The 24311-nt window shown below is 38.7% G+C and overlaps 1 protein-coding gene across 3 annotated transcripts in view; it reads right to left on the bottom strand.

Moving 5' to 3' along the window:
• NEK5 (NIMA related kinase 5) overlaps positions 1–24298 on the bottom strand; it is a 37597-nt gene extending 13299 nt beyond the window's left edge. For 2 of the 3 annotated variants that reach the window (XM_025170293.2, XM_025170300.2), the window contains exons 1-15: positions 24009–24298; positions 22665–22785; positions 20207–20303; positions 18969–19066; positions 14955–15038; positions 14800–14870; positions 14193–14279; positions 13256–13310; positions 11200–11400; positions 10544–10610; positions 9150–9283; positions 6944–7140; positions 6775–6841; positions 6020–6133; positions 3917–4000 (exon numbers count right to left, since the gene is read on the bottom strand). In XM_025170293.2, coding sequence (XP_025026061.1) covers positions 3917–4000; positions 6020–6133; positions 6775–6841; positions 6944–7140; positions 9150–9283; positions 10544–10610; positions 11200–11400; positions 13256–13310; positions 14193–14279; positions 14800–14870; positions 14955–15038; positions 18969–19066; positions 20207–20303; positions 22665–22781 — 1473 coding nt within the window. In that variant the 5' untranslated portion in view covers positions 22782–22785; positions 24009–24298. The remainder of the gene's footprint in view (positions 1–3916; positions 4001–6019; positions 6134–6774; positions 6842–6943; positions 7141–9149; positions 9284–10543; positions 10611–11199; positions 11401–13255; positions 13311–14192; positions 14280–14799; positions 14871–14954; positions 15039–18968; positions 19067–20206; positions 20304–22664; positions 22786–24008) is intronic. The other variant, XM_088135426.1, reaches the window with a different exon arrangement.
• Between the last annotated feature and the right edge of the window lie 13 nt (positions 24299–24311).

Below are 24311 nucleotides of genomic sequence, written 5' to 3'. Positions count from 1 at the left end.
AAATATATATACAGTGGGGCAAAAAAGTATTTAGTCAGCCACCAATTGTGCAAGTTCTCCCACTTAAAAAGATGAGAGAGGCCTGTAATTTTCATCATAGGTATACCTCAACTATGAGAGACAAAATGGGAAAAGAAATCCAGAAAATCACATTGTCTGATTTTTAAAGAATTTATTTGCAAATCATGGTGGAAAATAAGTATTTGGTCACCTACAAACAAGCAAGATGTCTGGCTCTCACAGACCTGTAACTACTTCTTTAAGAGGCTCCTCTGTCCTCCACTCGTTACCTGTAGTAATGGCACCTGTTTGACCTTGTTATCAGTATAAAAGACACCTGTCCACAACCTCAAACAGTCACACTCCAAACTCCACTATGGCCAAGACCAAAGAGCTGTTGAAGGACACCAGAAACAAAATTGTAGACCTGCACCAGGCTGGGAAGACTGAATCTGCAATAGGCAAGCAGCTTGGTGTGAAGAAATCAACTGTGGGAGCAATAATTAGAAAATGGAAGCCATACAAGACCACTGATAATCTCCCTCGATCTGGGGCTCCACGCAAGATCTCACCCCGTGGGGTCAAAATGATCACAAGAACGGTGAGCAGAAATCCCAGATCCACACGGGGGGACCTAGTGAATGACCTGCAGAGAGCTGGGACCAAAGTAACAAAGGCTACCATCAGCAACACACTACGCCGCCAGGGACTCAAATCCTGCAGTGCCAGATGTGTCCCCCTGCTTAAGCCAGTACATGTCCGGGCCTGTCTGAAGTTTGCTAGAGAGCATTTGGATGATCCAGAAGAGGATTGGGAGAATGTCATATGGTCAGATGAAACCAAAGTAGAACGTTTTGGTCTAAACTCAACTCGTCGTGTTTGGAGGAGAGAGAATGCTGAGTTGCATCCAAGAACACGATACCTACTGTGAAGCATGGGGGTGGAAACATCATGCTTTGGGGCTGTTTTTCTGCAAAGGGACCAGGATGACTGATCCGTGTAAAGGAAAGAATGAATGGGGCCATGTATCGTGAGATTTTGAGTGAACACCTCCTTCCATCAGCAAGGGCATTGAAGATGAAACGTGGCTGGGTCTTTCAGCATGACAATGATCCCAAACACACTGCCCGGGTAATGAAGGAGTGGCTTCGTAAGAAGCATTTCAAGGTCCTGGAGTGGCCTAGCCAGTCTCCAGATCTCAACCGCATGGAAAAGCTTTGGAGGGAGTTGAAAGTCCGTGTTGCCCAGTGACAGCCCCAAAACATCACTGCTCTAGAGGAGATCTGCATGGAGGAATGGGCCAAAATACCAGCAACTGTGTGTGAAAACCTTGTGAAGACTTACAGAAAACGTTTGACCTCTGTCATTGCCAACAAAGGATATATAACAAAGTATTGAGATGAACTTTTGATATTGACCAAATACTTATTTTCCACCATGATTTGCAAATAAATTCTTTAAAAATCAGACAATGTGATTTTCTGGATTTTCCCCCCCATTTTGTCTCTCATAGTTGAGGTATACCTATGATGAAAATTACAGGCCTCTCTCATCTTTTTAAGTGGGAGAACATGCACAATTGGTGGCTGACTAAATACTTTTTTGCCCCACTGTAAATGTACTTTATGTATTAATATTATCACAATATACATTCAATTATGCCAACAATAGTGTCAGTCAATATCAGCCAACAAGTGAATGCTATAATGGAAAGGAAATTAAGTTGACTTTTCTAATAGAACCTCTTTGCTAAATATATTTGCAATATGTCACATATGTTCTGATGTTGCCAGTTTGTTTGATTTCTCTTATTGTATTTCTATTTATTTTGTTGTACTGTATTGGTGTTGTTTTGTATTGTGAAATGCCCAGACAAATTGAAGTAAAATAAATTCCAAAGAATTGTTTAATTGATTATGTGCCATCAAATCATTTTTAACTCCTAACAACCAGAAATATAGATTTTCTCCTTGACAATCTATCCCTAACCAGTTCTTTCAAGTCTCCCAATGGTGCATTCATCACCACAGTAACTGAGTCCATCCACCTTGCTGCTGGTTGTCCCCTTCTTCTCTTTCCTTCCACCTTTCCCAGTATTAGAGCCTTTTCCAGAGATCTGGGTCTTCGCATAATGTGTCCAAAGTAGGATAATTTGAGCGTGGCCATTTGTGCCTCTACTGAGAACTCTGGGTTTATTTGTTTGATGATCCATCAGTTTGTTTTCTTGGCTCTCCACGGTATTCTCAGGAGTCTTCTCCAACACCAAAGTTCAAAGGTGTCAATACTCTTCCTATCCTGCTTCTTTAAAGTCCAACTTTCACTTCCATAGAATCTCACAGGGAATACCATTGCTTGCACAATTCTGATCTTCATAGGTATGGAAACATCATGGCATCCAAATGGCCAGAAGATATCCAATCTTCTCCAAAGCCTTCACAGCTGCTCTGCTGACAGCTAGTCTGTGGCATATTTCTTGACTGCTTGTTCTTTTACTGTTGATGGTTGATCCTAAAAGGCAGAAGCTATCCATCACTTCAATATCTTCACTGTCAGTTCTAAGGCTGGTTGTTCTACCTGCTGCCATTAGTTTGGTCTTCTTTATATTTAATTTTAGTCCCATTTTTTTATCGCACTCTTTGATTTTTAGTACTAGGCTTTGCAGATCCTTTGCATTTTTGGCTCTCAGGGTAGTGACATCAATATAGTGCAGGTTACTTCCTCCAATTTTAAAACCATGCTCATCTTCTTTCATTCCATCCATCCATCGAGTTAGGGAGGGGGAAATTTGGCCTATGCTTTCAAGTAGAGAGTGTCAGATTTCCAACCAGTTCTTTCTTTTAAGTCTTTGTAAGAGTAACTGATCAAACATGCACAAACACCAGTGGAATTAATTAATTAATTAATTAATGTGTTTTATAGCCACTAAAATTATCCTTCCAAATCTTTTAAATTCTGACTCTGATATGCCATCCAATAATATGTTCTCCAGAGAGAAAAGGTAAAACCTCGGTGCCGTTTCCTGAACAAAAAAGAATTGAATAGTGAAGTTTAAAAGTTAAAAAGGAGGTGCTTTTTGGGGAAAAAGAGAAGCTGGATAAGTTTACCCACGCAACCCAGAGGCAAAGCTTCCATAAATATAATGATAATAATGATGAGATCCCTCTCTCCATAGGTATGTAAGATAAAAAATTATTTTGTGTTTTTTCAGGAATCTCTCAGTCTTTTTAGTGCATACCTATCATTTCATTACAACAGATAACAATATTCATCTTAAAAAGCCAAAATTTATATTAAAGATTCTTAAGATCACAGAAAGACAAGTATGAGAAAACAACAGTATACCAGCAGCACCTGCTACTAACCAGAATGACATCAAAGTGACATACACACAGTGACAAATCACGTAAATGCTGTAATTATGTACTTGTGTCCCAACATCCTGGCACAAGTAATTAAGCCACAGCATTTGTATGAGTGACATCCCATGCATGCTTTCTCAACTGCCTCTCTTGTCGCCCTCCTCAGACACCCACGGGATATACATTAGGCCTGCACCTACACCACTGAAAGAGGTGTTTCACATTGTCTGTTAGTTTCAATAAATCTGCTTTGAAGCAGCCACCTCTTTTGCAAGGCTTGAGCAGTCGCTTCAAGAGCTGTCCTGGCTGTCTCAGCATGGGTGTGCATGCGCAGCTGCTTTGCTTTGCTACATTCCCAGCAGAAGCAGTGTTGCCTATGCATGCACATGCATGCCCAGACAAGCAGGAACAACTTTTGGAGCAGCTATGCTAGTCTTGCTAGCTTTTTTAATGCTTTCAAAAAAGATCTGTTGTTTGGGCTAATGTGCTTTGCAAATCATCTGTTTCCAATGCTTTCCACAGCCCACCAAGTAACCATTTGGTGCAAGGGCATTTACCTTGAGTGCTTCTGCTTTAAGACGAATTTCATTTACTTCACTCTGGTACTGTCGGCGAATTTCATGCAGCTGTTTCAGGTATTCCTGCAGAACATTATTGGATTTGAACAAAATGTATCCATACAGATATCTTTAGAAACAATACTTAATATATAAGCAACATATCCATTAACAGCACAGTCCTATACATGTTAATTCAGAACTAAATCCCACAGAGAATTAACTTCCCCAGAAGTTTAAGAATTGGATTGCAACTTTAATATTCAAGAAGACATATCTGGCCTGGGGTGGGGAGGGAGGTCATCAGATGTGGGGTTGGCTAGCCCCCTAGAGGCCTGGTGTTGCTGCCTTGAACCATCGGCCTCCTGGATTTTTTTCCTTTTATTTCTGTAAATGTGTGCCGTTATAAATTTTAATTGTATATCTATTTATTGTTTTAATATGTTGTGAGCCACCCAGAGTCCCCCATTGGGAGGAGATGGGCAGGGACAAGTTTAATAAATAAATAAAATAAAATAAATAAATATAGGAAATGAATGTCTATATTATGGGGACATGCTTGGTTTTTAAGATTTTGTACTGTGAATACTCTGTAATTTGGCTTGTATTGACATTTTTAAAGCCCCTGTAATATTTCAAATTATACTCAGGTTTGTTAATAAACAACTGTATAGTTTCTCTACTATTTTCTCACTTACTAAAGGAACTGTGTTTTACCAAAGATTGAGATAAGTTGAATATAACAGCTGGATTTTATTTTTTTTAAAAATGGGGGAACCATTTTTAATTAATTAATTAATTAATTAATTGCAGGAGTTATATGGCTGCTTATCTCATATAATGATACTAGGTGGCTCACAACAATTCATAAAAACAAAGTTAAAAACAAAAATACCCACCAAGCACCAGACCAAACAGCTTGTTTTTTTTATCCCAACAGTCCTTGTAGGGAGAATGTTTGGTTTAATGTGAAACGTACCTCTACATTGCATATTTACAGTCTAGTTCAAACTTCCATCTAAGGCTGTAAAAATGCAGACATGATATGGGTATCAAAGACTTTTACCATCTCACCTGTTGAAAAGATCTTGAGAATTTAAAAGCATGCATGCTATTTTGTGGCCTAACAAAGAATTTGCTTTACTATGGATACTGTAACTTTTCTTATGATGAAAATAGCTGTATTTTTGTTGTTATTTTTAAAAAATTGTACCACCCTTCTGTTGTGGCTTCCCCAAATGGGCCTGCAGAGAGCACTCTTGGACACAGCAAAAACACTATGTCCTTGCGGAATCCCCAGAAAATAGGCACTAAAAGCCAGTTTGATCAGAATTAACTTTATGTAAATACTTTAAATGTAAATATTTACAAGGAAAAAGACGCAATGCTCCCTGGGACAGATACCAGGTATATATGCAATGTTCTGCCATAGCATGTCCATGCCAGGGGGCTGATTTGCAAAGCTTTTATAACTAACACACTGAGCATTCATTTATTGGGGGTGCAAAACAAGCTGTCAGTTAGGAATATGAGAAACTAACTCACCAGCCTGTGAAATGCCCTCCCTGTGAATTCCTCAGCATCTCTGTACCTGGGATTTCCCCCATGTATATTCCCAGGCCATGCTATGCATCTACTATTTTTTATATTAAAAACCCATGCAGTGGTTAAACATGGCATTAGCTTGATTCAGAGTATACACCTTCTCCCTGAGTTCTAAGGCTGAGGTGTGCTACTTAGAAAATGGAGGGGTTTTCAAAAACTTCCCATGTTGAAAGTTCACAAACATCTGCCCATCAAGTCAAAATAAGTTGTCTTGGTACTTGTCAAACTGAACAATAGCATAGAAAATAAGCATATTATAAATCCATTAAAGAAGCTGTTTGAACCATACTGTTGGCTAAAACTAAATGATATAAAAATAGTTTTGAATACCCCATAATTAATCGGACACATTTAAAGAAGAACTAGGAATAGATAGTGGAATCATAGAGTTGAAAGGGACCTCAGAGTCTAATCTCCAGCTCATGCAGGATACACTATAACATCATAGTTTCTTCAATTCATATCCAAATGTACTATTCCCTGGGCAGGCTATCTTACCCGTTCTTTCATTTCATTTTCTTGAACAAGAGCATTCTTATAGGCTTTGAGCTGTCCTTCCTTCATTTCTTGATTCTGCAGCTGACAAAAGTCAGCCGAAGATGGTCGTAGTCCCTATTGGCATGCAAAATAATTAATACACATTAAGAGCAGTGTCTGAAAAAGGCTCTTCTTTCATTTTATGAGTCCACGACACTGAACAGGAAAATCAAAAAGCATACATTATTACATATAACAGTTAAAACAACTTTTCATGTTAGCACCAGTAAATAAGAACAGGACCTCCAAAGTTTATTTGCTCCAATCTGTACAGTGGAACCTCGGTTTACGAACTTAATTCGTTCGGTGACTCTGGTTGCAACCCGAATTGGTCGCAACCCAAAGGAAATTTCCCCATAAGGTTCAATGTAATTACCGTTAATCCATTCTGGCGTGGAGGACAGGGAGGTGGCTATTGCTTGGAGGGAGAGTCCCCCTCCCTACGACCACGTGTCAGGGGTGGAAAAATGGCCACGGACCACGTGTCAGGGGCGGAAAATGGCCGCGGACCTCGTGTCAGGGCCAGAAAAATGGCCGCGGACCGTGTCACGGGAGGGAAAATGGCCGCGTATCCTGTTCGTACCACGAGGCAGAGTTCGCAAACTGAAGCAAAATTTTGCAGCCGGAGCTGGTCGTAACCCGAAAAGTTCGTTAACAGAAGCGTTCGTAACCCGAGGTTCCACTGTATTTTTCTTTGATTTACAGAAATTGCTTACCAGTTGCTTCTCTACTTTTAACTTGTTTTGCTGGGCATTGAATCGTCTCTGAAGATACTCTGAAGGCCTGAAAAACATAAAATTCATTGAAAACTCTAAACAGAAAATACAAGGGGTATCACGTCAAAAATCAATAGATGTTTCCATATTCAAGGAAAAAAAATACAACCCATGAGGTGGAGGAGGAGGTGGTTCTTGTCCTTTCTGCTTAAAATACTCTTCCATTCTCTGGCCAGTATGAGGATCATCATCTTGGACTAAAGATTTCTTCTGCAAGTTTCTCAGCATTACGTAATAATGGTCATAATGTCCACACATTCTAATGACCTCTGGCTTCCCACATATTTTAAACGCAGGACCCAAGGGCTGAAAATATTCAATTTACAAAGACAACAAATCCAAAATATTGAATATTGATCAAATCTGAACTATTACCTATTCTGATATTCATTTTATTAAAACATGTTCATTTTGAGCCCAGTGAATGGAAATCAGTTTTACATAAAGTAGTGTGATCCGACCATTGTCTGGATAAAAAGGAACTGAGCTCCTCAGTTAAAATGTTGTTTCCTCCTAAGCAAAAGCAGACCATAACAACAAAGCAAGCACATTATTTTCCTATTACCTATCCTCTGCTGAGCTTTATGCATTAATCCTTCAGCTAAATATCTGAGCACTGATGCTTTATAACAATAAATCTTTAAAAGCAAATCTTGGTTCTCAATAACTTTTAGCACACTTTCCTAAACATTCTTTCCCCCATGGCACTAATTCACACAACTTCTTCCTTTCAATATGACACAGATAAAGTGTAATTTGCATATACAGGGTTTTCATGTTAGCATTGTGATTAAGATTCAGAGTAGTATAATAGATCAGTATAACAATGGCTGGTGTGGGTCTTCCGGGCTGTGTGGCTGTGTTTTGGAAGTTTTGTTTCCTAACGTTTTGTTTCCTAACGTCCTAACCAGGACATGTGAACAGTTCACACAATGAACTTGCTAATCACCCCCAGCAGCCCCTCGTTAACAATTCAATAGAAGAAAAAACCCTGCCTAATCCCCAGGAAGATACACACAGATGCTGACACCAAAACAAGCAGCCACTCAGTAACTCAACCCCCCCCACCCCCAATCCCCCCTCCCCCCCCTCAGATCTCTATAAATACCCACAGAAGGGTCACATCACCCTGGGCACAGAGAGAACTGCTTCTGTCGGTGCTCCTGCACTCTGAAGATGCCGGTCACAGGTGCTGGCGAAACGTTAGGAAACAAAACTTCCAGAACACGGCCACACAGCCCGGAAGACCCACACCAGCCATCGTATGCCGGCCGTGAAAGCCTTCGACAATACACAGATCAGTATAACCTTTGCCTCATTACACTATGCATCAGCATATACACTTAACAGTCCTGAGGATCTCTGATCTGGACTGGGCTCCCATGAATGATTTTAAGTTAGGAGCGGGGGGACAAGGAGAGTTGAGGAGAAATATTTCAATTCAATAAAAATTTGGTAAGCATTAAATGAACTACTGCCACCTACTCCTTAAAGTGAAAGCATGTGATAAAAACAGTCCATTAAACAATTCAATGGTAGGCATACATAGCTTTTACCTTAGTAAATGACCCTAATTGGAACCGAAATTTCTGTTGCTAAGCGAAGCAGTTGTTAGGCGAAACTTCACATGACCGCACCTTTTAGCAATGGCAGTTCCAGTAGTCCTGATTGCAGTCATTAGGCCAGGACCACACTGTCATTAGGCGAGGACCTCACGCTTCTCCTGCCCTGCCACACTTGCCTCCACTTCAACTCCCCCCCCCCATCGCTGACCTTTTGGCCACCCTGCAGTCGCTGTCCCTGCTGCCTCCACTGCCCTGCCCCCTGCCGCCCCTGCTGCCCCCCGCCACCCCCAGCTGACTTTTGCCGTCTTCTTCCTCCCACTGCTTAACAAGGCATGCCCGGCCTGGCTCTTTACAAGGCAGCTGCTGGCCTCACTAGGCCTTCCTGAGCAGTGGGAAGAAGAAGATGGCAAAGATCAGCTGGGGGTGGGCAGAGGCAGCAGGGCAGTGGAGAGCAGGGGCAGTGGTGTGCAGGGCAGACAAAAGGACAGAGATGGTGGAGAGAAAGCTAGGGGAGGGGAGTTGAAGTGCATCCTGTGGTTGTAAATGCAGGCAGGCTGCCAAGAGCCTGAGTTTTGATCACATGACCGTGGGGGCACTGCAATGGCCATAACTTTGAGGACCAGTCAAAATACTATTCATTCAGCACCATCGTAACTTCAAACAGTCACTGAACGAATGGTTATTAAGCAAGGACTACCTGTAAAAGGTAAGCAATATATAACTCTTACCTTAGCAAAAGGTAACTTTTACCTTAATAATTGGATCCTGAATCCTTGAAGGAGAATAGCATTCATTTTTATACAATAATTCTTTTCTAGGAAGCATTTCCATCTTCATTTCTGGAGAATAGTGACCACGGAGTCTTCGTTTCTGAACTTTAGGAGCTTATGTAACAATACAGTTAAATCATGTTTGGTTAATTATTTCTACCTTTAATAATTATTAAGGAAGGGACTGACAGACAAATCTTGTACTCTGGTTATACCTATATTTTGCAATTGAAAAAAGCAGAGCCATTATTCTCTTGAAAAATCAGCAGTAAATACTGAGTTGGGAATCATTTGGTTACCACAAAATACACAGTTCTCTTCTGAATAAATGTTTTTCAGTAAGATGTGCAGTAAGAGAGTTAGCCCTGAAATATATAGCATTTCTATTCAGCCAATCTATCAAATTCCAGTTTCGTTTACGGGCTCAGTTTCTAGTACTAAGTCAGTCTTTAGTTATGTGCCAGCACAAGATTTATCTGAGCAAAATGAATCCTCAGGCCAGCCTTCTACAACAACCAGGTATTTTACCATGTACAAGATGGACAGTTTCAGGCTGCCAACACCCAACATAAAAGTTGGCTCAGCTGGTCTTCTCCCCCCAACTTTGTAGGGCCATTGTCACCAACTGCCCTCTGGGAAGGATCCCTGAAGGGAAACAGAAGGTGTACAGATACTGAAATCTTTCACCACCACCCCATCATTACACGAACTCCTCTGTGGAATGAAAAGAGAGAAAGAGCTGCTCAACTGGACTTTTTCCTTCCTTCCCTCCAACCTCACAAGTATAACCAACTCCTTGCAGGAACAATCGCAGATGGGTATTTGCTTGTTTTTTAAATAATATTTATTTACCAATCTTTATGTTGACTGTGAGCTATTTTGGGAGGATTGTTATGCTGAAAAGCAGCATATGAATATTTATAATAAAAAAGTAAATAATAAAAAACACATTAGTTCAAGTGACAACATGGCAATTTTGTCCATGTTTGTGCTTAGAGAAGCAGAAGCAGAGGCCTGAATTCATTTTAGTACAATTCAATTTTAATTTTCTTGAAGGAAGAGTCACCCCTGACTAAAGCAATCCCAAGGTTCTTCAGTATCCCTCCTCTCTCCTATAAATCAGGAGGACCTATTAATTTTAGCCTGCAGAATGGAGCGCATCTTGAAAGTATAGCTTTCAAGTTACAGCCCACATTTGCTCAATTTCTGCTGCCACATTTTCCTCACTGAAAAGATGCATGCAAATTTATTTTACAGTATCTTCATTTCTTGAAAGTGGTCATGTGATTATCTCAGAACCAATCTGAGTTTTAAAAAAATTCATACATATGGTCAAGTGTAATGTTCTTATTTTTAATATAAACAACAACTTGCCTGCTGATAGTGAAGCTGATGGTTTTTTCCTGTGAATAACAGTATGACTGAATTCTGCCTCCATGATCTAGAAACAAATATAACAGAGTGCAATTGTTTCTGTGCTATATCAGGGGCGTTCCAAGTAAGTGTCCTAAATACGACTTTATTCTAACTCAATGCAGGGAAGGACAAACATTCCCCTTTGACTTTTTTGTTCTAGGGAAAGCAAGCAATAGCAACTATTTTAATCTGGCAACTGAATGTAGATGTAATTTATTTATTTATTTGGGGAATTTATATTGGCACCCATCTTATATACATAATCCTGGTCAGCTAATGATCTATAAAAAGAGTTATATAGAAAATAAACCTGTAATCATAAAATACAAAAAAAAGTTAAAATAACCATCATACAGTAACCAAGGCACCATAACAGGCTCACAACACAGCTATACCTATATTGGGCTCAGCTAACATCCTGCCTTGGGGCAAGGGCTAAGTCTTCACAGCCTTAGCCCTCCAAATCTCAGCGGGGGAGTTGTTCTATAATGAACAGAGCCAAAGAAATTCTTTTCTCCCACAGAAAAAGAGGTAAAAAAGAACATGACCAACAGATAAAGAGTTTTTCAGTGAACCAAGCAACTTTGTTTCTCTCAACCACAGCACATACTCACCTCAGGTGGCAAATAATTCTTTATCTGCTTCTCTAAAAAGTTTTTTTTTAAAACAGAGTTAATAGAAGGGCGATCTCTTGGAGATGTTCTAAACAACTGGGATATTAACAATCTCAGATCAGATGAATACTTTGTAGACACAGGAATGAAATGGCCTCTGCAGATCTTCATTATAAGTTGGGGCAAATTGTTGCCTTCAAACTATCACATGAAAATAAAGTCAGTATATTAAATCAAAACTGTGATTTAATCAGAAATATGTAAAAGTGCTTACATAAAATAAAGGACAAACAAGGGCAGAACAGTCTTAGTCTTCTCTTAGAAACACTGTCTAATTCATCAGGTCATTTCAGATCTACTCGTGATGTCTTCTGCTTCCTTTATCGCAACTACCATCCTGCTTATCAAAAAGAACTATTATAACAGCAATCACGGTATATTCTACTCTACATTATACCCAAACTATCCACAGCTAAAACACATCTGAAATGTTAAGGCCATGTTTAACCTTAAATTTAACCTTTCGCAAATGGCTGCCACTAGGAAAGGATTTACCCATTCATAAAATGGGTGCCATGGTAACAATAATTTACCAAAAGGCAAACCAGTGAGAATCTTCCGTGCTACCCCTTTTAGCTTTCCCAGATATTCCATACTACCTCCAACCTATCTTTAACTGTTTCCCTGGAAAGTGATTCCTTTCAAACACTTGCTCTTTTCTTTACTATGATGATGATAAGGATGACAACAATGATGATGATGATTTTTATCCTGCCTTTTTTATATGTATCACATCAGTTTCCCATTTAATTGTGCTTATTTTTTTTAAACATTTGAAAAAGTTAAGGGGTAGGGTTCTGGCTAGTACAAAGTGTCTCCAGTATTTCTGGGCTCTTATTTTTTGTACCCCTCATGTGGCAGCCTCCACTTACAGTCCCAACTGCTTTCTTAAGTTCATGCTGAATACTGACAGTATATCATTACCCGGTCAGTCTAAATACTCCAAGATTTCATTTGTTCCATCATTTTTTCATTTTCCATTGCTAAAATAGAATTTCAACAACACTGAGTTTTCAAAACATCTTAAATATCTGATTTTACTGGGAGTTAAGGGGACATGACTATGTGTTAGACTCCAAGCACAGTCATTCATATGTTCAAATAATCACTTCTTAAATTTACTTTTCCTCTACAGGTGAACTGTGGACAATCATCAGTCCCAGCAAGAAAATCTGACCAGATAACTACAATCTGTCACTTCCCTTTCCATCTTCATTCCTCTTTGAAATTTTCCTTATTAACTCTCCACCCTTCTCTCAGAAGAATTTGGGTATGATGACAGACTGAACTCCAGCACTTCCCAAACAAATCAACAGACATTAAAAAAAATGAGTATGGAGATGTCCCACTTTTTAAACTTTGTTTCAAACTACCAGTAGTAAAAGTGACAGCTAACATTAAAAAGGTCAGAAATAGAAACAAAGAACAGAATATGCACAGCACACAACAGCTGGAATGAAAAAAATATTTAAAAAACAATTCATGAAGAATACTCAACTCTATGTTGTGCTTTCAATTTCACCAGGGAAAATTGTAAGAATATACAAGCCATTCTAGATCACTCCAAAGCCCATCTACTCCACTATTTTATTCCCATGGTAGCCAACAACAACAAAAATGCTAAAAAAAAGCCCAGAGCAAGACACAATTACCACAGTACAGTTGTGTTCCTAACATTTTACATCAAGATGCATATTCTTCCAATATTGCATATGCAGTCAGTATGACTAATAGAAATTGCTGGCTTTATCAACTGTAAATTTGTCTATTTTTCTTCTGAAATCCTGGTTGTTTAGATATTTTAAAGAACATTTCTGATGGAGTATTTCTTTCCATTTGAAAAGGAAAACATAAATGATCTTAGTAGTATAAAACTGGTATCTTTCTACACTGTCCAAAATGTTGAAGGCCTGTTGTATTTAAGGTATGATTCTAATAGCTGTCACTAAATGATCTTGATAAATATTCAGTTATGAAAGTGTAAACAATTACTTACAGGATGCTTTAAAGTACACAACTCATATAACACACAGCCAAGAGACCATATATCTCTATAAAAGAAAGTAGGGAATCAGAGGAACGGAAACCACATTTAGTAACCCAGCAAAAAATCTATCTCAAATGTGTGGATAGGCAAAAAGCTAATTCTTAATATTCCATTTATTACTATTTATACTGTTACATACTATTTATTATTTTTAACACTTTGTTATCATTTGATTATGAAAAAATGGTAACTTCTTCAAAGATTGCTCTATCTTATTATATTTAACCCAGTTATGCCTCCAAACACATTATTAAAGCAGCTATTGAGGTCAAACAGGGTGTTTCAAAACTGCAAAAATCAACGTGTGCTTCACAAGTAAGCTGACCTTTTAAGAGCAGATTCCACAGAGAAGTGTTCAAAAGTCTGAAAGCAAAGACAGCTTGCAATACTAATGTTTATATTTACTGCTATCTCTCATTTCAAGAAGAACTTCAAGAACTTCAAGAACGTCAAGAACTGCAAATTAATTGCCACTTGGAAAGCAGTATGAATGAATTATCTATCAAAAAAGATCCTTAGCTTGTAAGAAGTTATACAGTGAACTCCAGGCTCTAAATTAAGTTTTATTAAAATCAGGTTGGAGAAAACAAATAGTTGGCATAAAAAATAAGATTTATTTTAAATAGTTGAAAGCCTTTTTAAAAAATCCTAAAAGCTGACTTGACAGGAACAAGGGTCACTATCAAGTTTGCACAGTGAATAATCCATATTTTTAAAACCTGGAGTGCCAGGGGAGAAGGTTGATGGAGTGGAACAGGAAGGAACCTCCAATCAGGTTTTAAAAATTAGATTGTCAAGTGTTTTTGCACTCATTTTTTTCCAATTTCACCATTCCTCTCTGTCTCTGTCTCTCTCCCCAAAGATAGAAGAATGTCCTGAAACTTACGTTTTATTGTTATATGGCTTATTTTCACAGATTTCAGGTGATAAGTAATATGGTGTTCCTACACAGGTACTAGCAAATTCCATTGTGCTAAAGAAAATAGCAAACATAAAAATATGTTTTTCATTTGAAACTAATGGTGGATAAAGCCCTGTATGTAATTAGAGAAGCTATCTACAGAAACTACAGAAAAAGAGAACTCAGTCCATTATTTGGAGGGCCCTATATGAGAGTCCATTCCAGGCTTGACTGAGATAGCAGGGTCCAGATAATTTAGGAGAATCAGTTTTAAAAAATCAGATTCAAACCAAGATTTCAATTTCTGGTTTAGAGCATATTAAAGAGTTTCCCAATTTCAAATGCACAGGTAATGGGAAACCACTGTTGTGAAAATGCAAGTTAGTTTTCTACTTTCTTTTCTCATGTGAGAAGGAAGGCAGAAGGAACACACAGATGAAATCCAAAGTTTTACTGCAGTTCTTTTCCATAAGGGTAAGACATACTTCAAAGTCAATATCCGACCAATTCTATGCCCTGTCCTCTGAAATTTTAAACATCCATTTTGGATTTAATACTAAGGGAATAATATTGTACATAAAAGTATGCTTACTTGCTCAACATCCTTGCAATCCCAAAATCTCCCAGCTTTGCTGTTATTCCATTATTGCTAAGAAAAATGTTCTGTAAATAAAATACACCATAATTAAAAGTGAATGGGTACTTTATGTCTCAATGATGAGGTTAAAAATTATCTCCCAAAATTACCTGTGTTTTTATGTCTCTGTGCAGAATCTTCCTGTCATGTATATGCTTCAGGCCTAAGGCAATTTGCACAAACCAACCCAAGATCTATGTACAAAGATAAAATATCAATACTTCATAAAAAACAACTATTATAATTTCTACAAGAATACAGTACCAGGGAGGAAAAAATAGTCCATTATTTTAAATATATACATAATATAGAAGCATGACTAATATTGTATTTTTTAAATACAAGAGGAACTTGTGATACAATCTCACACTCTTCAAAGTAGGTCACAGAACTGATGAAATCTATAAGGTCAGAACATACACTTCTAGTGTAGACACTCAGGGTGAAATCCTACATGATATGACTGTGATTTGCTTATTCTCTCACCTCACCCGCGCCTCACCTCACCTGCGCCCACCTCACCCACCCAGAGGGTCCTCATCCCTCCAAAATAGACTTTAGGAAGAAAGTAAAATTACATTCTCCAGGTTCCATCAGCAAAACATCTGTGCTAGATTCCACTCTTGTTTAATAACAAAAACACAAGGCAATGAAATAGATGAGGGATCTGAAATGCAGTACCTGCCCTGAACTTCAAGAAGCATTCTCAGCCCCAAAATATTTGGGGTGTGTGTGTGTGAAATCATATAATGTGTTGAAAATATCAAATTAGTTTTTGGCACTGAGATTGTCACCTGGTGTCTGAGAGTCAGGCATTTGGGCCAGGGTGTTAGGTGAGCCCTGTCAATTTGTTTGTTTATGGTTGTTGTTCTTTGTTGACTGTAAGATGGAATTATCTTTTTGGACCTCTCGGACATGACATGTTGCCCAGAGACGCAGTAGTGAGATGGGCAGCCATATCAATTGTTCAAATAAATAAATGAACAAAATGTTGCTGTCTGCTGGGCAATTCATTCAGGTAGGATTGACCTCAATTCCCTAATTATTGAGAATATTCAGCATATAATTGAGTGACACGCCCCACCACCCTCATGCCGAAAGGCCTGGAAACACTTTAGAAAACATGATCTGAACAGCAGAGTATGTGAAATAACGAGTGTTTCTGAGCATGAGCCAAATGCTTTTCATTTTCCACTGAGTAACCAAGATCAGAACCTGCACATATGCTTCCAGACAAACCTCTGCTGGGAAATATGCATTTCAGCCAACATTGGCCATGTATTTAATCCGACAGAAAAGAACACTGATAAAAGAAGCTAGGGCAGCCCTTCCCCAGTCAGGTCTTGGCTATAACATACACTATCCTAATTTTCCATGCCAAACGTCATGCTATCTAGGGAGGGAAGTATATTCCAACAAATGGCGAAGATGTGGGAAAGGAATTATTTGTATGTGCATTTACAGTGGGGCAAAAAAGTATTTAGTCAGCCACCAATTGTGCAACTTAAAAAGATGAGAGAGGCCTGTAATTTTCATCATAGGTATACCTCAACTATGAGAGACAAAATGGGGGAAAAAATTCAGAAAATCACATTGTCTGATTTTTAAAGAATTTATTTGCAAATCATGGTGGAAAATAAGTATTTGGTCAATATCAAAAGTTCATCTCAATACTTTGTTATATATCCTTTGTTGGCAATGACAGAGATCAAACGTTTTCTGTAAGTCTTCACAAGGTTTTCACACACTGTTGCTGGTATTTTGGCCCATTCCTCCATGCAGATCTCCTCTAGAGCAGTGATGTTTTGGGGCTGTCACTGGGCAACACGGACTTTCAACTCCCTCCAAAGCTTTTCCATGCGGTTGAGATCTGGAGACTGGCTAGGCCACTCCAGGACCTTGAAATGCTTCTTACGAAGCCACTCCTTCGTTGCCCGGGCAGTGTGTTTGGGATCATTGTCATGCTGAAAGACCCAGCCACGTTTCATCTTCAATGCCCTTGCTGATGGAAGGAGGTGTTTACTCAAAATCTCACAATACATGGCCCCATTCATTCTTTCCTTTACACGGATCAGTCATCCTGGTCCCTTTGCAGAAAAACAGCCCCAAAGCATGATGTTTCCACCCCCATGCTTCACAGTAGGTATGGTGTTCTTTGGATGCAACTCAGCATTCTCTCTCCTCCAAACACGACGAGTTGAGTTTAGACCAAAACGTTCTACTTTGGTTTCATCTGACCATATGACATTCTCCCAATCCTCTTCTGGATCATCCAAATGCTCTCTAGCAAACTTCAGACGGGCCCAGACATGTACTGGCTTAAGCAGGGGGACACATCTGGCACTGCAGGATTTGAGTCCCTGGCGGCGTAGTGTGTTACTGATGGTAGCCTTTGTTACTTTGGTCCCAGCTCTCTGCAGGTCATTCACTAGGTCCCCCCGTGTGGTTCTGGGATTTTTGCTCACCGTTCTTGTGATCATTTTGACCCCACGGGGTGAGATCTTGCGTGGAGCCCCAGATCGAGGGAGATTATCAGTGGTCTTATATGTCTTCCATTTTCTAATTATTGCTCCCACAGTTGATTTCTTCACACCAAGCTGCTTGCCTATTGCAGATTCAGTCTTCCCAGCCTGGTGCAGGTCTACAGTTTTGTTTCTGGTGTCCTTCAACAGCTCTTTGGTCTTGGCCATAGTGGAGTTTGGAGTGTGACTGTTTGAGGTTGTGGACAGGTGTCTTTTATACTGATAACAAGGTCAAACAGGTGCCATTACTACAGGTAACGAGTGGAGGACAGAGGAGCCTCTTAAAGAAGTAGTCACAGGTCTGTGAGAGCCAGACATCTTGCTTGTTTGTAGGTGACCAAACATTTATTTTCCACCATGATTTGCAAATAAATTCTTTAAAAATCAGACAATGTGATTTTCTGATTTTTTTTTCTCATTTTGTCTCTCATAGTAGAGGTATACCTATGATGAAAATTACAGGCCTCTCTCATCTTTTTAAGTGGGAGAACTTGCACAATTGGTGGCTGACTAAATACTTTTTTGCCCCACTGTATATACATACATATATGTTATGTATGTAGACAAATGTTGCATTAATAATAACACCATCATGCTGTATCAGACTCCCTTGTCAATTGGAGGTAAAAAATCAGGAGTCTGGTTGCATTTTGTCCGACTAACAAATTTTATTAAAAGGCACAAGCTTTTGTGAACTACAGCTCATTTCATCAGATGCATAGACTGACTTTAGTATTTTAGGATTTAAAGTATTAAAAAGTATTTTTAGGGAGGGAATTGAAGACAGGTTGATTATGCAGACGCACTTTACATGTGAGATCTTATCAGTTAACAATTGTAATGTGTTAAAAACCCATTGTTTGTATTTGTTGAGACTTTCTGAGATTGCTGAACATCAAAAGGTTTCAGGCAATCTCTCGCTTCTTGGTGCTTTTAAAGTCTTGTTGTTCCAAGATGGCCACTTTGAAGTCTGTCCATAGAGTGACCTGGGAGACTAAAATGCTGTTATATTACCTGGTCCTTGTTTTGAGTCTTGATGTCAAATTTGCATCCATTAATTCTTTTGCACAAATAATGTGACCTATATCACATTAGAGGAAGAGCATGTGAAGGCACTTCTAATCTTGTATGTGATGGCACCTTCACATGCTAATCCTCTGACGTGATCCTGGATAATCAACCAGGATTGGTTTCAGCTGGAGCTGGCAATCCTACTGGAGGGCACTTGGTTGGGGAAGACTGACTGACTTTCTTTCATGATTTTTTTTTTTTAATTACAAGTGAAATGCATGTTTAGAGTATGCAATCTTGGAGCTGACAAGGTAGAAATACTGGGCATTGCACAAGGTTTTTATCTGTTTTTATCATATTCTTCTACTGACTTTCCTTTGTGGAATCTGTCCTAAATTTTGGCTTAACTTCCTTTCAGGTAAATATGATATGCCAAATTGAATCTTGTTAAAGCATAGTTACACTGTAACATAAAAAATAAATAAAACAAAATGCAAGCCAGGATATAGATTTCGACTTTGAAATCTTTGCTGTGATGAATAACGAAGCAATATAAGTAAAGGAAAAGTATTCCTTAAATTGCAAACTTACCTTATCCTCATCAAGCAGCACTCCATGCTGCATATTTATTCTCTTCATTAGGTCACCTCCATCACAATATTCCATCATAATATATAGCTTATTTTTCTCTAAAAACATAATAAATTAGATTTTGAGCCGTTTATTAAAAAAGAATACAATATAAAACAAAGGGAGAATCCTGCTGGATTAGACCAAAAGTCCATCTAATCTAGTATTCTGTGTCCTACACTGACTGACGATGCACCTGAAAAGCTCACAGGGAGGATATGAAGGCAAAGCCTGCTGCTGCTGCTAGCATATTTTGTATTTGAGGCATGCTACCTTTGTTTCTGCAATATACACACACACACACCATTTTCAGAGCACAGGAGTTCAATGTCTTCCCCAGATTTCAAATAAGTTGATCTAAAAATCGACTCAGGTCTTTAAACCAGCCAACATTATTTGATAGATAGTTCTGGAGAGGATTTTGAACTGTTGCAGAGTACTTGTGTAGAATTGCCCGGTGACCTCTAAAATTATCTACAGTACTTCTTGACCTCCACCTAAAATGGCTAAATGCCTCTTCCCCAAAGATTCAAGTAGCATCTGCTAATATTCTGTCTTAAATGTAATAAGGAACTCTTTAATGTTTTCTTTTGTAGGTAGCTACGTACTCATCTCCTCAACTCCCTTCAATCTAGGCATACATGGCATTAGGTAACCAGAAACAAAATAAGATATTTATTTATTATTATTCTACTTCACTGCAATCAAATGACTCTCAGTGGCTTATAACCACAGGTTATAAAAACAATAGTTAAAACATCCAAGGTAAGGTGAAAACCAACCAAAATAATCTTAACAATGATAATGATAACTATCTCAGCCCCTACAGAGGACAGAAAAACAACAGGAAACAAAGAATAAAGTAAGAAACAGAGAGTAAGATGGCATTACTCAAGGAAACAACCTCCCAAACAACCTAGTTTTAAAAAGTTTTTGGCAGAAAGAACTTGTGTGCCTTTCAAAAGAGGAAATTTCAGAAGGAGCTACTTATCATTGCCCTATTCAAGGAGTTAGCCAAAATATATTCTACACAACAATTAAAGTTACAGGTAGCCTGCTTAAAACACTTTACATTTAATCTCTTCAAAAGGACATACACCAAGTATTCACCAATATTCTCACTGCTGAGGAAAACAGAATTTATCAAAAGATATTTTTTTAAAAATATATAACTGAATAACTGTAGATCAAAATGATACCTTGAAGGGAAGCATAAAAGGCTACTATATTGGGATGCTTCATCTTGGCTAGAAGAATTGCTTCTTTCTGAGATGATTCTTTTTCCTTCCTTTGCATCTTTGTTAATTTAAAAAAACATAGCAACACAAGTTATGTTATTATTTATGTGACTCTATGCAATACTACAAAGGTATTGAAAGAATCCTGAATGCCACTTAGTGTAGTTTTCTCTAAATTGATGGCCTCCAAACAAATCTTATATTTCCAGTAAAAGTTCTTGCTGCTTGGGAATTAATGGGAGATGTAGTCCCATTTTTGTTATTGTATTAACATCATTTCAAAATTAAAGGTTACTAATTTCACATTATTTAAAGGAGGTATCCTCTGATTTATTGGGACAGGACATTCCAAGCTCTATTTCAGAAGTCCCATGAATAACTAACACATTTCATCAGTTTCTTTCAACTTCCTTTAAGAAACTGACTACTTCCTTGAGGGCTATAGCCGATATTTTCAAAATCTCAAATTGCCATGGAACCCCAGAAGCAGCAATAGTACTTTGACCAAAGAACACATTGAATTCATTAACAGAAGCCCTCAGAGGTAAAACAAACTCACATTCAGTTCTGCAAAGGTGTTAAAAATAGCTTCCTCAGAACTAAATTGATTTAAATTAATAATAATGTAAAATGCATTTACTTGCTACTTTAAACTGCGGTTATCTCATCAGTATCTATTTCATGGGTAAAAAGGTCTAAATTGTGTACGTGATCTAGTATTTTCCATACACTCATCTTGGACCATTCATTGAAGGTACTAAAACTAATTTCTGCCCAAAGATCCCATTACTTACCACATTCAATGGGACCAAATAACAACTCAAAAGTTGAGTTCAAAGACAAATTAAAATGTTAAATTCCTTATTCTAGCCAGTAACCAAAGCTAAAATAAATGCCCAATGGTAAATCTGAAAGTATGGAAATTAAATCCACCTTTTTCAATGGCTGATTGTAATTAGCACAATGAGAGTCTCACAGAATACCTTTTAAAGAAATGTATTTAGAATCCTGCAAATTCACTCAATATGTAAAACAACCTCAAATTCTTAATCTTATGCTAAACATTCAAAAGAATTCTAAATCATCTGTCTACATTTTCTTTTGTAATGAAATAATGGATATATTCAAATTGACCAGTTGAGATAGCTTCCTGGCAGCAGCATCTGGCAGGGGAGTCCAAATCTGCAAGATGACCATGGCATCACAGTCCAAGCCCTGGGCCTTTTGTACATGTATCAATGTCACACACACATCCAAAAGGGCTTGGATCTTGATGCTGCATCTGCCATCTTGCAAATTTTGACCCCTACCCCACCCTTTGATTGCTCATTGGGAGGATTGATAATGAAGCTCAAGCTCAGATACTTTGGTCACCTAATGCGAAGAGAGGACTCTTTGGAAAAGACCTTGATGCTGGGAAAGATTGAAGGCAAAAGGAGAAGAGGACGGCAGAGGATGAGATGGTTAGATAGCATCACTGAAGCAATGAGCATGAAACTGAGCAAACTGAGGGAGGCAGTGAAGGACAGGAAGGCCTGGCGCAATATGGTTCATGGGGTCATGAAGAGTCGGACACAATTTAACGACTGAACAACAACAACCCCCACCCCTGCAGACATCTTAGGAATCCTTGCACCAAAATAAATAAAGGAGTCAAAAGACTGTGGGTACACATGCACACACACACACACACACACACACACTCACACATGCACACATACATGTGTGTGTTTTGAAGTTCAATTCTCATTCCCTCTATATGACCACCTTTGATATTCAGTCCACATTTATCACCCATTCATTCTCGTTCTGCAACATATACTTCCTAAATACCTCATCCCCATTGCATTTAACTTAGTTTTACATTTCGCCTAACATAGCCAACTTTTACATCTGTATAATAGTTGGAAAAGGCCCCCTGGTGTACCCAGTAATTTTTGCTTACCTACAATAAAAAGCATAAAACTGAAACAAAACAACCATTGAAAAGGATTGTTCCTAAGCCTCCTAATAATGTGTTTCATCCTTTGTCAAACAATTAATAGTCTTTTTAGGATTAGGCTAAGGAATTTATTATTTTAGACTTCAATTATACTGAATATGTAATTGTGATTTTAATACTATGCATCTTCTGTATACATGAACTCAACCTAGGATGATGCTAGACCTGATTACTTATGCACTGTGATTGTTACATTTATTTTTTTACAATCATCCGTATGCTATCTATTCTCACAACTCTAGCCAGTTTACAATAAAACATTCATGGAGTACCCATAAAACCAAAACCAAATAAAACCTATAAATATTGTTAATAAAACTGTTGCTACATTAGACAGATCTTCTTATCATATTGCCTTCTTCACCATGGACTATGAGTATACATGCTATATAGAACACTATTGTAAAATATAGTTACCTTGGTTAAATTGATCTCCTTGATAACACATTGTTGATTATCCTCTTTTTTTCTGGCTAAGAATATTTTGCCAAATGATCCTTCTCCAATCAGTTTAATTATTACATAATTATCCATGGTTCTGAGTTTTGGAGAAATACCAAAAACAAAAAGAATGTAACACTTAATATTTAAAATCTAGACTTTACCTCAAACTCCAACCTCTAATTTTTCAGGTATAGATTTTTCTTTTCTTTTTGGAAAGTTTATCTATTTTTCTTTTTAAAAAAATCTGGGTCAGATACTCACAACTGAAAGAGCAATATCCCTATCCCTATAAGGGGTGAAGTAGTTGCAAAACAGGGGAAATTATCATTATTTCAGATGAATTATTATGAAATGTGTATGAAATAAAAGAAATCTTGGACTCAGAGGATGAAAGTGTGAAAGGCGTACATGTAAACATCACCCTGTTTGTAGTCTGGGGCTTATTCCAAGTCAGCCTTTCCCAACCTTGTATCTACAGATGTTTTGAACAGCTATCTTCTTTTCAACTATCACCATCCTACAGATATTCTGGACAACTATCATCTCTTCTCTTCCAAGGGAAATGGAAGCTACATTTGGAGGGCATCAGGTTGGAAAAGGCAGCTACATGGCACATGACCTACTCAACAGATGTCTGGTCAGTGGCTGGGTCCAGATGGGAGACGGCTTGGGATCTGCATGTAAGTTCCATGATAGAAGAAAAACTGTATACAAACATACTAAATAACACAAATCATAACAATATGAGACCTTTCACTAGTTACTTTAAGTCATTCCAGATTCCTTTCCAAGCAGACCAGTCATTACTCAGAGCATCTTTAGAAAATGGAATTTTCCCTTGAAGTGTGGATTGACCACAATCCTCCAATTCGTGCAGATGTGAATTTGAGGTGAGTGGCAGTTCTACTAGGCTGATAAATACCAAGCAGTTCTCTTACTCTGAGGAGAAGGGGCCTTAAAATGGATGCAGGCTGCAACTTTTCACACCCTTTACCCAGGAGTAATCCCCAGTTACTTACTGAGGCTTACTTCTGAGCAAACCTATGTAAGTTTGCATTGATAACCTTATTAAAGGGTAAGACTCACAGAGAGATCACGGTACCCCCTTCCTCTGCGGGGAGGGGGGAATCTCCCCGCCTTTCCCAGCTCCTCCCCTTCTCCGTTGCCAAGGGAACAGAACTGACGCGCACGCAGATTCCCTGCCTGTTTGCGCTCCACAACTTTATTTTCTTTCAGTCATCCACCCACCCACCACGGGGACGCTTTTCTGAGCCCGGAGAAGGGAAGAGTCCTCCAGGACCGGGAACATCAACTTACATCGCCTAAAGTACCTGGAGGTCCGCAGCCGACGGAAGCAGTCGCTTCTTCAGCGCCCGTGGGGGCGTGCTTTCTTCACATCCCGCCCTATCGCCCGGGTCAGGGATCGGTTTCTGCAGCCTTCCGCAACCTGATGCGCTTCAGTTAAGTTAGACTACAACTCCCATCATCCCTCTTCAGCATGGCTCTATTAAGGTAGTCGGAAAGAATTGGAAGGTAGCAGGCCGGAGCAGGGCCCGTTTGTAGAAATTAGCAGCTCTGGAGTTCAATGTGCACATCACCTCCTTGCGCTGGCTCTTCACC

This window comes from Python bivittatus, unplaced genomic scaffold, assembly GCF_059951505.1.
Source record: "Python bivittatus isolate LINGU-HERP-01145 unplaced genomic scaffold, Pbiv_v1 ctg000020_np1212, whole genome shotgun sequence".
In the NCBI taxonomy this organism is placed as follows: Eukaryota; Metazoa; Chordata; class Lepidosauria; order Squamata; family Pythonidae; genus Python; species Python bivittatus.
The sequence above is the reverse complement of the archived record's forward strand: the minus strand, read 5'-3'. Positions and strand labels throughout refer to the sequence as shown.